Source organism: Amblyomma americanum, chromosome 9 (genome assembly GCF_052857255.1).
Source record: "Amblyomma americanum isolate KBUSLIRL-KWMA chromosome 9, ASM5285725v1, whole genome shotgun sequence".
NCBI classification, from domain to species: domain Eukaryota; kingdom Metazoa; phylum Arthropoda; class Arachnida; order Ixodida; family Ixodidae; genus Amblyomma; species Amblyomma americanum.
In genome coordinates this window covers 124,139,191-124,154,986 of record NC_135505.1, presented here as the reverse complement: position 1 = coordinate 124,154,986, position 15,796 = coordinate 124,139,191, and the positions used below count along the sequence as shown (strand labels likewise).

Here is a 15,796-nt window from a genome sequence, read left to right as displayed (position 1 = left end):
CATGTCTAGTGCTCTAAGTGCGCCGCGGTAGATAGAGGTCAATGTTTGTGAAAGTAGGCACTAGCATATCAAGCATGTGACAAGGCACCGAGGAGATTAAAGTGCTATAATAAAAAAGATTATCTCTGCTAAGCTTAGGACTTTATCCTATCATTCAACGAGAATAGCGTGTTGCGATGCGTACGTGCGTTCATGGTGAAGACTAGGCGGAGTTGTTTCAATAAACTCCTAATAAAAGACAGCGATTGTCCTGTTGGCTGTTCCTTTGACTCTCGTGACCTGTACGATGTTTATATAAATTTTTAATAATGCTGTACCATCTTCCTCCTCATCGCTCGTTCGTCCAAAGTGTACTGCATGTTGGCAAGCGCAAGGCATTCTAAAAATTGTAACATCACGTGGACTTGGAGCTGCGACTTCCAATATATTTCATTGTGTGATATCTATCGTACGAACTCAATTCGTTCTGGAGAGCCTCGCCAATGGTCATAATTTACTTGCCTGTTCTTATAATTTCCACACATTTTTCTTCATGAGTATGAGACAAGCATTGAAGATCACAATGAAATCTATTGAATTTATTGGCCTGCCGGTTCAGTTCACACTGATAATTCATCACGACTGATGCATAAAACGCGCCAAGTACGGACCATGACCATGAAATGTTCCGGTTTGTTCACCTGCTGCAATAACTTCAGCACATGATTCATCATCACGAGTGCATCGAAATTAGATGTCACTTAGGAACCTCATCAATTCAGAAATTATTCTCACACTGCTTCGGCTTTTACAAATAATTCATCACAACTGTATCGAATGCAGGCAAGGACAGAGCATGCAGCCTCTCAGCGTATCGCACTTTTTTAACCGGCTCCTATGACTTTTGCCGTTGATTACAAGTTTGATTGCGGAGATCATTTACTGTAAATTATTCGCTGATTTTCACTAAAATGTTGTACATTATAGTGGATATCTACGAGAGTATATCGTTCTTACGCAAAAGCGAAGGAGCCTCAGGAAATGTAGCATTTGTTGACGCGCCGCTATGATTTTCACAGCGGTTATTGATTCTAAACTCGTTTTCTGGTGAAGCCAAGCACTAGTGAGGCTTACAAAAGGTTGCGCTTTATATTCACTTGCCATTACTACTCCCCCAAGTGATTCTTCATAATGACTGTCTGGGATGCAGGAAAACTCGTAGGAGCCTGAAGAAATGTCAGGGTTTACTGACATGTCTCTACGATTTCCACACAATATTTATCACGAGTGTACCGCGATCTAGGCGGGGTTGAAAGATAGCCACGGAATGTGACATTTTATTATCTCTCCGCACATATTGCTCCATGTATTTAATAATGGCCAATGTAACAGAAGTAGTAGGCGTAGACGAGCCACACCAATGTCCACATCATATTCACCTGACGACACGCCCTCGAAAACTCGGTCGCCATAAGGAGCGTATCGGATGAAGCCAAGCCCTCATGAGGTCAATCCCTTGCGTGTCAGTGAAGCACGTGATAAGCGCCAGCCCTTTGCAATTGTGCAGCAATCGCACGAGACATCAGACTGTGACGTCAAGCTTTCAAGTTGTGACACAGAGAACGACTCCCAAGGCGACAAGCAGCTGCATGAATGCATTAATAAGAAGATACTGTAGGGTCTGTTAATACTCTTCTCTAAATCGGTGCAAAACTTTTTTAAAAGAGTGCTAAATGTTAGCACAGAATAATATATTCTCACTGAACAGCTATAAAACGCCTTTTCATTCGTTTCATGTGCCACACACAAATTTTGCGGGTACTATCAGAAACGGCAGGTTAAACATAAGGCAAAACCATGCATACGTTTAAAAAGGGTTGTTGGTCTAAAGGAAGGCGGTGAGGGTCCGTTCAGGTTACGTTTTTGTAAATAAGAGAAAAAATAACCGAGGTGAAAACTGGAGTCATGGTAAATGTCCTACTGCTAAAAATGCGCTAGAGTTACAAGGACTACATCATTTAGGCACACCAATCACAGCAGTATAATCGATTGCTGTAAGAAAATTTAAAGGTTAAGAGAGAGAGCACAACTTTATCCAGTCCATGGTAAAACAGCGCGGAAAAACACAAGGACAGAACAAAGCGCTCGTGTCCTCGTGTTTGTTTTGTCCTCGTGTTTTTCAGCGCTGTTTTACCATGAACAGTAGTAACCAACTTGCCCAGCTTTCCGTACTTCTTTATTATCCAAAGCGGGGTGCAACCTTGGCCCCTGACCTAACCCTCCACTTTCTTCACGCTTTACTCGCCTACTCACGCAGCTAACGGAACCAATAAAACCGAGACCTATCAGCAAATTAGCACCGTAAGTCTCGCAAAGCAAAAACGTTCCCACTGCCCTCTGCCAACCACGTCCCAGGCAGCACAGACAATCGACCCATTCTTGTCAATCGCTGGTGACGCATGCTTGTGAACTCCTGCTTCAAGTTCCTCAGCGTTACATTGAGAAGGCTAAAAAAACGTTTAAAGCTACTGGGAGAGGTGGACGGGGTTTTCTAGAGCATTTGATATGCCTGTAGTAGAAGGCATCACCTGTTCTTACGTACTACCTGTACAACGGCCACAAATATATATGTACAAACCTAAACTAGGGGCTGTGCCTCATCTTGTGCTATGTTCATTTATTGCGCTGCTTTGTTTACTGCTGAAGTACCAGCTTGGCCATTATGGTGCCTTGTTACCGTTATTTCCACAGAGGTCCCACTGTTCATGGGTCGTGTAATTTAAGGGAGCTTTTGACATGAATTCCGCATTGCTCGGGGCCGTCATCCACATCTCATCTCCACACCCTCTCAATTGACGGTGTCTCTCAACGCGTGAGGCAGCTGTGCTGATGTACCCAACACGTTTTCAGGACATCCTTGGAGCATTCAAAACTAAAAAAGATTCCATACATTATAGTTTTTGCTATCCCAAGTGTCGGCAGTGGCTTTTACAATAGGTGTCCTTCAACATGCATACCAAAAGTCAGCCCAAAACTCATCTGGACCTAAACAACTAATAGTTTTAAGTCCTAAAATTTTAATAGTGAGCACTTGAATAATATTATAAATGACTACGCATTTGTGGTTCGCAAAGCCAGTGTTTTAGTGGAAAAAATAAAACCATGGAATTTTGTGATACCTTCTCAACACACTAATACGGAAGTCACTCTGGACTAACGCAAGCAATTTTCTGCGGGCAAAGTGCTTCTGAAGCAAGCCGTAAGTTCACCCAGCCACAATTAAACATGAAGCCACCATGGTGGTTTAGTGGTTATGGTGTTCGTGACCCAAAACACATGGGTTCGATACTATCCACGGCGGCCGCATTACGGCAGAGGTGAAATACGAGACGACCGTGTAATGTTCGATGCCAATTCACGCTAAAAAATCCCAGGTGGCCGAAATTATGCGGAGCCCTTCATTACGGCGTCCCCCATAGCCTGATTTGCTTTCGGAAGTTAAGATGTTAACCACACTGCTGCACAAAAATTTAGTCCGCCGAACATTAATCACACTGATATTTTTATTGCATCGTGTCCTTTCAGCAGAGAAATACACCGATATTGATTCCCGCTTTTCTTTAGGGCATTTCATATTCAATTTTTCTGTGATACATTTTTACACTGTACATAACAACAAATCATAAACTATTTTTACACGAACCTTATACTAATAAGGGAGTAATTACTCATTTACATCCAACCAAACGCAGCCATACGGCTACAAAGGAAAGCTACACGGCTTTCTCAGAAACTTCGTAGTTATAGAAAAATTCATCCTGGTACGCGGTTCGAGTGCTCCGGTGAAGCGGTGGTCCCGGGTTCGAACCCCTGACCAGGACGAATTTTTCTTTAACTACGAAGTTTCTGAGAAAGCTGTGTAGCTTTCCTTTGTAGCCGTTTGGCAGCGCTCGGGTGGATGCCAATGAGTAATTACTCCCTTATTAGAAATCTACTCCACCTTGGGGGATTCCTCTAAACATATGACCGAACCTAATAATATTGTGCAATCTGAAACAGGTAATCGCTAAATGCGCTCTTACGCCTGGTCTCGGCAACGGCAACCGTACAACGTACGCACCTTATCAGTGCGACTAGGGCGGCAGTCCAGGTTTTTTACTTGAATTCACCCTTATCTCCTCTGTGTAGCTGCAGAGCTAGGTGACGTTTGTGCCATATCGTCATATTGCTGGAACACTGAACTACTGAGGTGTGGTGGTGACACGAGTTAGCACTTACGTGCGAAAGAGATAACACGCAATATAAACAGTTGGCGAGGCGGTGGGCAGGAAGACTTGGCTGTTCTCACAACTGGGTGGAGGCTGTAGAGATGAGGCCACAATCTTACACTCTCGGACATTCTCTCCTGTTCGGGTGCCTTATTCTGGCCGCACAGAAGGTCCAGCAAATTACGGTAAGTTTGAAGTTCTCAGATTGTCTGTCAGGAGATATTATGAAAATGCGAATTTTTTTCCCACAATTGATTAATTCATGCTCTGAATGTCGAGGTTGGTTTACGGTCGTCCCCATCTTCTCTATTCCAAGCTCTTCATTTTCGCGGTTAAATTTCTCTCCTCATTTATCTCTGAGCTGCCTCCCAAGCAAAACTTTCGGAGCTTTTCAATTCAAGCCATTCAAATCTAAGCGTTATGTGACGGACAATTGGACTGGGCAGCTAGACGCTGTGAAAATAGGTGTCTTTCTAGACGCAATAAAATCGCGTGCCTTTTCTGAAATATATTGTTACGTGACGGCAAGCACGCGAAAGCAGGACTACGGGCGATTTGGCGTGCGTCTTCAGCATGAACAATGGCGTCACGGGCGTAGGCGGTGACGGGCGGGGGAGTAGGCGGTGACGGGTAAGCGGTGAAAGATCCCCTCCTGGTCTTCTGCATCCTATAGACGTGCCCGTGGAGCCGTTCCACCGTGTAGGGCTCGACCTCCTTGGACCATTCGCGACCTCGGAATGCGGAAATAGGTGGGTCGAAGTAGCCACCGACTATGCCACTCGGTACGCTATCACCCATGCATTGCCTATGAGCTGCGCGACCGATGTCGCTGACTTCCTTTCGCACAATCTTATTCTGCAACATGGTGCCCCTCGTCAATTACTCACTGACCACGGACGCTATTTCATGTCTCGAGTTGTTGACGACATCCTGCGCTCATGTTCAACCAAGCACAAGATTGCCACAGCACACCACCCGCAGACGAACGGGCTAATCGAGCATTTGAACCGGACATTAACAGATACGTTGTCTATGTACGTCTCCCCCGACCACAAAGACTGGGATCTCGCCTTGCCCTACGTGACGTTCGCTTACAACACCTCCCGGCATGACACAACTGGTTACTCTCCGTTGTATATCTTATATGGGAGACATGCCGCCTGCTTTTGGACACACTTGTCCCATCCGCTGACCGTCCCGTCACCGCCTACGCCCGTGACGCCATTGTTCAAGCTGCAGACGCTCGCCAAATCGCCCGTAGTCCTGCTTTCACCTGCTTGCCGTCACGTAACAATATGTAAACGTTACTATTTAACAGTAAAGGGTACGCTGTATTGTCTGTATCTTAAAGTTAGACAGTACAGTTGCTCGGGTCGAAAAGCATTGTTCATCATTCATTGCTATTGTTGCCTTTGTATTCAAAAGTTTTCAATGCGTGTACTATCTTATATCGCCATTTTTTGTGATTTCTGAACTAGTGAACCATGGCACTTATTACCGAATGGCCTCTTTTGCAAACAAAACAGCTCTTTCACATTTACTTCGAGCTCATTCTCGCTCATTAGCACATATTTTTGGGAGATTGCCTATCATGCTTTTGTACATCGGTGAGTCTGTCCCTGTGCTTGGCTCTTGGCTGCACAAAACAAAGTGAACAGGGACAAAGGTTTACAAAGCAGGTGTTTGTAACACCATTCTCAAAACTGGTTATTTTAAATCCATTGTTCTTCACTGTGGATTGTCATTAGGCACCTGGTTAGTTATTTTTTTTTGAGGGAGTGCTAATGTTCTGTCCTTATTAGCATTAGTTTTGTGACTTATTTCCTTGCGGTTCTCCCGAATCTGTTTAAAGTGTAAAAATAAATACAAAATTTGAAGAAAAAAATTAGGGCATGTCTTGGACGCATAATAAATGAGACGGTATTACTGCTGTAAAAATGTTAAAAGGCGGTACATTAAAAGTATCTTAAAAGCGATGTACTAAAAAGCTGTGTACACTAAAAGCGATATCGTAATAAACTAAATACAAGATATAATAGAAATGTCTCAAAAACGGTTCACTAAGAGGCTGTATACTGAAAGCGATACCTAATATAGTAAAAGGAAAATATAACAAATTGCGACATTAAAAGCGTCAAGTTGCAATATACTAAATATATCAGAAACGTGATGTATTATTAGGCTACATACTAAGAGCGATACCTCACTAGAGTAAAAAAGGGATATACTAAATTGCTGCAATTAAATTTGTAAAAAGGTGATACACTGAGAGGCTCTATGTTAAAGCCGTTATCCTACTGTAGTATAAAAGAGATATACTGAATGGCATGAACAGTTGGTCGCAAAATTTCTATTCTGCGGATGTACGGCCAGGCAAGACAAATTGCAAGAAACACCTGCGCATATGATGGAGTGTGCCTACACATCCGCTGGTGACAATACGTCGCGACCGGACTGCGATATGGTGCTTCAAAAAAAAAATTGTTTCTCAGCCCAAGCCTTCAGCAAACTCTTTCTGTTGAGACGCAACAAAATTATTTCTTTTCAAACTTTATTAGTGCAGCATTCACTTTTTGATCAAGTGCTGGTTAATAAGCATTTTGGCGCGTCCTTAGGAAGCCAACAGCTCTTTTTGATCGATTCTTTCCAGGGAAGCGCCCTCGGCAATAACGCCATGCAAGATGATGCTCCGCCTGAAACATGTAAGCTATAAGCGTATATATGTTATTTATTTATTTACTGAAATATGTATTTAATCTGCCTCACATGCTCCAAATTTTGGAGAAATGTGCGAGAGAGATTACATAAATACGATCCAATATTTATTTATGAAACAAGAGTTACATCGTAATACAATGCTTATTCATTCTCAAACTCATCCCTAAAATAAAATTAAAACAGTTACACAGTGGTTTTTGAAGTTTAGAAACAAAAGATGCGTGTTGTTTTGGCTCTATAAGATCGTGGATAATACATGTTAGCGAAGTGTTCCAAAAGACCATTGCTGTGAGCGATAGCCTGCAGCAGAGGGGATGAAATAAAACACATACTCGACCACAAAAACATCGGCAGGTCAGAACGTTGTTGAAACAGCGTGACTTGAGGTAAGGTTAAGCTGACTCTAATAATTGGCACTGCAGAATATAGTCATTATTGCAAAAAAGGAAAGAGGCAAGCATGATTCAATATTTGTTACACTCAAATGACCGCTGCAGTTTCTGGCTCTGAAAAGTGCAGTGAAATTTTGAATCAATTAAAAGAGTTGAGTGAATCAGCACACGAAGGTGGCCAAGGGTTCGGTGCATACTCTAGTTGTGGACGAAAAAATGATCGGTAGGCGAGCGTACGAGTACCGGCGGGTGTTTCATGGTGATTACGTTTTAGACACCCTAATAAGCGTGGGAGGGAGTAAACGCGGGTTAATGACATCCTAGTCGAAATCAAGAGGAAGAAATTGGCTTGGGCAGGGCGTGTGATGCGAAGGCAATAAAACCGCTGGCCCTTAAGGTTAACGGAGTGGATTCCAAGAGAAGGCAAGCGTAGCAAGGAGGCGGCAGAAGGTTAGGTGGGCGGGCGAGATTGAGAAGTTTGCAGGCATAGGGTGGGCGCAGCTGGCAAAGGACAGGGTTCATTGGAGAGAGACATGGGAGAGGCCTTTCCCCTGCAGTAAGCGTAATCAGGGTGATGATGATGATTATAATTATGCGCGGTGCTTTTTTATGTGAGTTGACCAAGAAAATTACCGGGATAATCAAAGCCGACGCCTTTTTATGAGAAAAGTGAGCGACTTAGGGCTTGTTAGGCAAATAATTCAGGACAAAGCTTGACATTTTTCTAGCCTAAGGATGATAGCGTTCAATTAGTATTGCTAATGGGGTTATTTGCACACAGCCCTATAGTCGACACGCTGGTCAGCAGAGAGACTTTCGTGTAGCTCATTCTAAAATTTCGCCCAGTCACCGAAAAAAAATTATACTGCAGTGGTCACACAGTCTTGAGATTACCGTTCTGGTTCTATTCAGTTTAATAATTATCACTCTGCCCATTAATTCCTCCAAGGTAAAAACAACTTGCACAGCGTCAGTTTAATTTAGCAAACTGTCTACCACATGATGTGGAGGTAATAAAAAAATACTCCACGCGATGACAGCATGGCCGCTGTAACACTATGGTGGTGTAGGATTGTAATAGCGTACACGAGGTTTACTGAATACTGTGCTGCGAATGCTGAGCTTTCGTTCAGTGCTATACAGCGGTATTCGTTAATAACCTAAAATACAGCATTCAATTAGCTGTCAAATTACACTTGTAGAACATTTCTAAATTATGAGAACTAGTATGTTCGTCCACTGACGGAATCATGGTCTGTATCACTTAAATATTACGGTTTATATGCATGCATGGCTAATTCCGTAGTTACAAGGTTTAGAATACAAATACCTTTTTGTTTAGCTTACATATCTTTTCTCCCCAATCTTTATAGCAGATATTTTCAACAGTTGGTAACAAGCACGCGAAATGATCATATCTTTATTAAAAGATAATTCAGTGAATAATGGTCGACTGATTCATTTTGTTTCACTAGGGTTTCGAGTCACGGGCCTCACCGTCGTATCTGTGCATGGCACGCGAGCGGAGGTGAAATGGGTCGAGTCTACGGGCCCTGTCGTTGGCTACGAGCTGCGCGTATGCACCAAGTGGATGCCTCGAGAATGTCAAAAGAGGGACCTTACTGAAGTGGGCCAAAAGCTGCAAAACCTCAAACCCAACACCACGTACGAAGTGAGGGTCAGGCCTTTCGATGATACCAAGCCCCAGAGACACTACGGAGATCAAGTAGTGGTCGAATTTACCACCCGCCCTTGTAAGCCCATTTACATTTTGTTCTCAGTCTTCTGGCTGAATACTGGGTGCATTCCTTTACCAAAATGAACTCAGTGTGCTTTTAACCCAGGTTATATTTATCTGTTTAGCGGTGTACAGGTAGAAACGCAAAGAGATATAGCACGCTGTTCTTTGTTAAGGCCAGTCACTTTGGTCCTATATATATTTTGTGTCTATAAGAAATTGTGGCATTTATCATCTCCAGGATGCACACGACAAAAGCTGTTTAAAATTATCCACTATTAAGGTGATTTAGAAGGCCATAAGCTGCTCTGTAAACATATGGGCACCACTTTACGGAGATCCTCATCTCTTATTCTTGTCAGTATCATTCGAGTAGCAGTAAACATGCACATATTCTTGAAACCAGTCTGAACGTCTACTGCTTATTTAAACCATCAGTACTTTCCACTAAAAAGTGCTTGTAGTTAAGAGGCGTTACGCCGCCGATAAAATATTATAACTTTGCACAGTATTCTTCCAGAAACATAGCTGTTCATGCGATCTTTCTAAGAGTAAAACATACTTTTCTTTTTGAAACGCTTCCGCTGCTCTCAAGCCACACACTTCATTTAGAAGTCAAGATCCGTGTTGTTCAATGTAACAGTAATTCTCGAATACAAGCAGATGCCAGAAGGGTACTGCCGCCTTTCTGAGAACCAGCCTCAGTGAATTATGATACAAGCGAGGTTCATGCACAAAATCCTTACATCAAACTGATTCCATCCATGTTAAAGCTGCCAGCTTCTGTGTAGTTTCAAACCTGCCATTCACCGGTCGGTTTTCAGCTTGACGAGTATTTTTCGGCAGTATCTGATTCAGTTGGTCGATAATAAAACGTTCTGCCTGATCTCCAACTTTCAGTTCCCATTGTCCATGATCTGAAGGCGACGGCGCGTGGCTCAAGGTCCATCCAGGTCGAATGGGAGGCGCCTCATGAAGAAGTTAATGGTTACACAGTTCATGCATATTCAAAAGAAGCCGGCTTCGTGCAAGTCGACACAAACGAAACCTTCGTCATCTTAACCAACCTGAGCCCTGTACAAACATACACCATAGAGGTGAAGGTGGTCAAGAAGGAGGGCGACAAACTATCCACCGGCGTGCCTGTCTTAGTGTCGGCTACAACTACAGCACTCGGTAAGGAAGCTAATTCCTTGTTTCCTTTTGGAACCGCAGATTCTTTTCGCCAATCTTATTGCTTTATTAGAGCAAACAGAACTCGGACGGCGCTTAACCTATCCTCAAGAGTACAGGGTGAAAGCATTAGGGATCCCTACCGCGCAGGTAATCCCTTTCCTAAGTTCATAGATCGGTAGGATTGTTCATACTTTCAACAGCGCATAAGTGCAGCGATTTCAAACACAAGTGGCCGTTTCAAATACAGCCCCCGATCAGGAATGTGAGACTAGGTTACTCGCCCCGAGACCCGTTAGTGCCATTTTTTGAACAGATAGTTCTTTGGGATGCTGTTTATCTCTCAACCAATGAGCATTCGCAGTGTCATATGGGCAGGTAGCAACTGTGTTCAATTCATTTGAATCAACGTCACCGCTACCTGCATAGCACGCAGGTTGCCACCTGGTAAAAGTTGCAGGTGCGCACCACACTGCCAGACTCCGTGTTTTGTCGTGAAAGGACCTCTAATGCCACCGCTTTAATAATTATTATCAAATGCCAACAGAAAATAATGCAGGTTTCGCTTCATATTTCATCTAAACTTTGGCTGATCTCTCCACTAGTATTATTCACAGACTGAAATTTCTCTAAAGGTCCACCTTCCCTGAAAAGGCAGTAAACAAGCTGTCATAACGGCACCAAAACAAAAAAGGATTTCCTGTCGTTCCGTGATTATGATTTAGTCGGGAAAAACGTCAAATTGAAGAGAATAGTGCAAGTGAAGATTGCACCGCATAGCCTACAACACACTCCTAAGTACCGTAATACAATCCACTATTTTGCACTGCAGATCAGACGAAGCTAATGGTGCAGCCTGCATCACTACCATTTATAGCCTGAACCGAAGGTTCTAAAACCCTAGGGGCTTTATACGGGGCCTGTTTTAAAACAAACTTTTTATTTACCGATATTCTCACGTATCTTACACTATAAGCATAATTAAAGTGTCTTCACTTCTTTTCAGGAGCGCCCACAAACGTACTACTGCAAGCTACGTGCGACCACCACATACTGGCCTCGTGGGATTATGCCGGAGATCCTCCAACGGGTTTTGAACTGAAGTTGTGCGAAGAAGGCCAGCAAAGCTGTGACCACAGAACAGCTTCACCAGAACAGAGGAATTTCGACTTCAAGATTGCCCCGCGGGAAACCACGTTCACATTCACCATTCAGACCTCCGTACATCATACCAGTGGGCACCTGAGTGAAGCGGTTGTGCACAATATTAGGTCCCTCAAGCAAGGCAAGTTCCACAGTATTATAGTTACATAATCGTTGTCTCCTTGTACTTCGTGCATGCAGCAAGAAAGCTGGAGGCAACGGCAGTAATTCGCACGAGAAAGCTTAATTTGATACCGTTGCAAAATTAACAGTAGTGACAGTTCAAAGACGTCTCCGGTTTGCTGCAAGTTCCTTTAATAATGCTGCTCTCAGATTGCTGCCATTGACAAAACAGACAGATCTGTTTTGTGCACGTGGCATGAGTGATTCAAATGGTAATCTTTAATATGCACTACTGATATCACTACTTCGTGTCGCTTTCTCTCCAGGCTAACAAGTGCCTTACAGTTGATATTTTGAAAACTGCCTACCAAAGTCGGGGATAAATCGCAAGGAAATATTCTTAAGTGCCGCCTTATTCAGATTGAAAGATGCATTTTGTTTCTATATGAACGTTTTCCAACTTTACGGTTCCACAAAAAGCTGAATCTATTCTGCTTTCGTGAGCATCAAAAAGAGCCATCATCATAATCATCATAGTATAAACCTCTGAACTAGAGCGGCATCATTTAAAAGTCTTCTACAACACACTGGCCTAGTTTAAACAATGCCCGTACAGAACCTGCAATATATTGCCACCTAATTAGTCAGTCCGATGCACCTCGGCCTGCCTGTCGTTCCCTGGTCCCCTCTTCCTCTTCTACTTCATTGCTGTTTCAACAGTCCCCCTCCAAAAGATTGAAAATTATCAACTGTTCTAATTGACAAGTCCTATTCGACCTGATGTTAATTATTTTCGAGAACTTAACGTTATTTTTTCTATATTGATGTTCAAACGTTCACAGTAAGAAAAACTGAGTATAACCACGTTTAACACTTTTGCCTCGGCATATGCATTACATGCTTAACGTTCACATCTACCTGGTTTAATTACTTTAAAACCCAACCAATTTATTTCTATATCCCCTGATCTATTTCCCGCAGTACAGGGTGACACACCGTTGCATTCTCGTTTTGAACTTCACCACCTAAATTTACTTTTCTCTTTTTTGTGACTGGAAACACTTTCTCTAAGTCCTATTGCTTAGATGGCTCACTAGTTGGTTTACTAGCATCCGATATGAGGTATGTTTTTGCGTTATTAAAATCAACTCTTGCAGTATGGCTGTGTTGCGATCACTTTGTTTCCTCCGTGCCAGCAGCTTTTTGGAGGCAGAAGCCACGTGGCGTTGGTGAAGCAGTTCCTTTGTCAATGCAGTTAAAAAGAGACACAAAGAATCAGTACCGGATTACGATTCACGGCAGCTATGTTGAGCGATCCTTGTGAGACGCACAGCATTGTCATGTATCTTTCATACGCTTGTTTTCCCACAGGGCTTCTGACAACCCATGCTCTGCGGAAGTGTTAGCAGTATGAGTGCTTTTAGAGACGAATAATCCTAGTATGTTCGGCATGCACTGTTTCATGTTATAGGCAATTATTTTCGGTGCCACATAAGCTTTTGGAAAAGTGCATGTGCATAGTATCTCTGCACACTTGACAGACCGGATATATAATTCGCCACACGGATTTACCACCACTGAGTTGCAAATCATTCAGTGCTAATTTTTTTACTTACAGGACTTATAACGAATCATAGTCACACAGTCGCAGTAACGCTTCCGTTAAGTGCTAGGCTTAGTTGGCTTTGCAAAAAGCAACACTCGCGAGAAACTTGTCCTTAATGAACCCAAAAAAACATTAATTTTCTCATATTTCTTCCCTTAGACCCACTGTCACACATCAGCTTCTTCTAGTGATTTTAATTGTTCTTTTTTTTTACCTTACAGCACCAAAGATCGAGGACTTCAGTGTGCATCCCGTCACCAACAAGAGTCTTGAGGTGTCGTGGAAGGCCATTCAAGAAGGCAGGATTGGCATCGAAGTGTGTCCCGCCACTAAACCTAAAAGCCAGTGCGTTAATCACATAACCGACAGTGGCGACTCCAAATACTGGATCCATGGTCTCAAAGAAGGAGCTCAATATACCGTTTCTGCAAGCTTCAAGCACACAGCGGAAGGTCCAGTGTGCCTCTACAAGCAGACCTCGCTAAGTGTCACAATCCCAGCTGAAGGTAACTTAGCTCGAACGTGACCGTATTCTTCAAGTGCGAATGCGAATCGCTCAGGAAGTGGTGCGAGAACATAATACCTAGCGGTCTTAAGACCGAAGGCAGCGACGCGCGTAACGAAATTAATGATAAGTCATTATAAATTACAATGGTCATATGTTTTACAATGGCCTCATGTTTTAAACAGATATCAACATACAACGGGATATACAAAAGTTGAGCAGTGGAAATATTTTGTTTAAATGCCATTATATGTCTCCACTTGTTGATTGTTGAACGTTTGCTTGAGTGTTAATGTATTTTTCTTTCAACATATGTATGACCGTTTCAGTGTTCTCAATTTTAAACATTATTCGAATCAGTGCATATATGTGTCGAGTGTTTTCTTTATTAATCGACTACTGTATGTGTTACTGGTTTTGCAGAATGTCCTGTACCGCTCGTGTGCTACTGCTTGCAGGGGTTTCCTGGACCCAGTCAAGCTGCCCAGGCAGTTTTAGCCAGGAAACCCTCCAGTTGAACCTGGAAAATTAACTTATTGACTTATTGAATGATAAAGTCCTAAACAGTTTCAAACAAGGGTTTTTAATTAGGTTCTAGGAGTATTGTGATGTAAATAGAAAAAATATTAGAATTTAGAGGTGTATTCATGGAAATTACATCAGCAGAGTGAACGGTTGCTTACAAGTGGGTATAATTTTGATGCATGGAAACTCAAATTCCTGTATCACATAATTCCCAACATTGAAAGCGCTGTAGCTCTTTGAGTTTTTCAATCACACTAGGCTTCCAGAATAAGGTGCCATATTTTTGGTGTTCTCTACACTAAAAAAACAGCATCTCCCTTCTGAACAAGGCTCTCGAATTTATGGTAAAGGTGTCACTTTTCCTTTCTTCACTTCTGGCAAAAAGAAACGGTTTTATTTTCCTGAACATTTACTTGGGAAATGCTTTTAGCAATCTTTTCTACTGATGTACTAGTATAAGAGCCAAAATAAACGCTTTGGACAGTTGTGTAAAGTACAGTAGCAAGACAATTGTAAGTATATGGTGCCTGATCATAGCAGGTCCTCAAAATAAGTGTTTAACTGCATGCAAGCACTTTCTATTTTGTTACAGCCCCAGGACACAACTCTGCATCATTATCTGGCCTAATGGGACTTCTTTTGGTCATGTCGATGCTCTTCCAAATTTTAAGATGACCGCCACCGTCCTAGAAACAAGCTCTGACCATTGCGACTTCTGCACCTGACCTGGAGAAAGCAGAGTAGTTAACAACACCTTGTTCTTATTTATGAAGATAAGCTAATTTATTTCCGATTTAGGAGAGACTGGTGGCTTCAGGAATAATATTTATTTAGAGGTAGTGTTGGATGCGGGATGAAAATGATAAAACCTTCCGTTATAACCAAGTGTTTTGGTGTGTCTGTGCATTTTTAGTTTCTGTCAGCAAGAACGTAAGACCGCATGACTCTTGCCTACAGCGTCCTAATGGTCTTGTGCCTAAAGCTATAGAATGAACTTGTAAAGCAGTTACTGACTTTCTCTCGCAAAACTAGCACTCGAGCTCAGCCGAATAGACATGCGAACAGCGCATCTACAGGATTGCCCACTCAGTACGAATACGGCATCAATAGAAAACAAACTTTTTCTATTGTGTACCTACAATAGGGCTCCAATGGGGCTGGGACACATTTCTCTTGTTTCTTTTTTTAGCCCCAAAATAATCTATGTATACCTACCCCCGTCTGTTTTCCCCAAAAACGTTTCTGTCGTTAAACTGCCATGCAACCGTCAATTCATCATCACTCGTCATTCGTGATGTTATAAATTAAGAAAAAAAACAGTTGAAGTTCTGTGGAATTGCACTGCATCGAGAGGAACAAAAAGGCAAGCTTTACTGCTCCCTGTGCATACCACTGCATCATGCGCATGCTCCTTTCGCTGTAAGCAAAACAAATGTGTACAAAGCATTTGTGACACGAATGGCAAAGTGGGCACACCCTTACGCAAACCGTAGACCGTACATAACGAAGAGAGAAAATTTATGCAATGCAGAAATTCTACCTGTTGTACGCGCACACATATACGCAAGAGGTCAAGAAAGCATGAAAGATAAATTACGGGGTAAAAAGCGCGGAAATTAACTCCCA

At 42.6% G+C, this 15,796-nt stretch overlaps 1 protein-coding gene across 1 annotated transcript; it reads left to right on the top strand.

Moving 5' to 3' along the window:
• The first annotated feature begins 4,285 nt into the window (after window positions 1-4,285).
• On the top strand, window positions 4,286-15,026 carry LOC144104251 (fibronectin-like). The gene is made up of 7 exons (XM_077637146.1): window positions 4,286-4,432; window positions 6,898-6,949; window positions 8,833-9,111; window positions 9,996-10,271; window positions 11,275-11,553; window positions 13,362-13,646; window positions 14,763-15,026. The coding sequence occupies exons 1-7, from the start codon at window positions 4,349-4,351 to the stop codon at window positions 14,843-14,845; spliced, it is 1,338 nt and encodes a 445-aa protein (XP_077493272.1). The 5' UTR covers window positions 4,286-4,348; the 3' UTR covers window positions 14,846-15,026.
• Window positions 15,027-15,796: the final 770 nt, after the last annotated feature.

What these genes read in the sequence shown, in the direction of transcription:
- LOC144104251 (XM_077637146.1), top strand. Translation starts at nt 4,349, where the DNA reads ATGAGGCCACAATCTTACACTCTCGGACATTCTCTCCTGTTCGGGTGC. An exon ending in AGAAGGTCCAGCAAATTACG is followed by an intron (nt 4,433 to 6,897) that starts GTAAGTTTGAAG and finishes GATTCTTTCCAG; the next exon opens with GGAAGCGCCCTCGGCAATAA. An exon ending in TGATGCTCCGCCTGAAACAT is followed by an intron (nt 6,950 to 8,832) that starts GTAAGCTATAAG and finishes TTGTTTCACTAG; the next exon opens with GGTTTCGAGTCACGGGCCTC.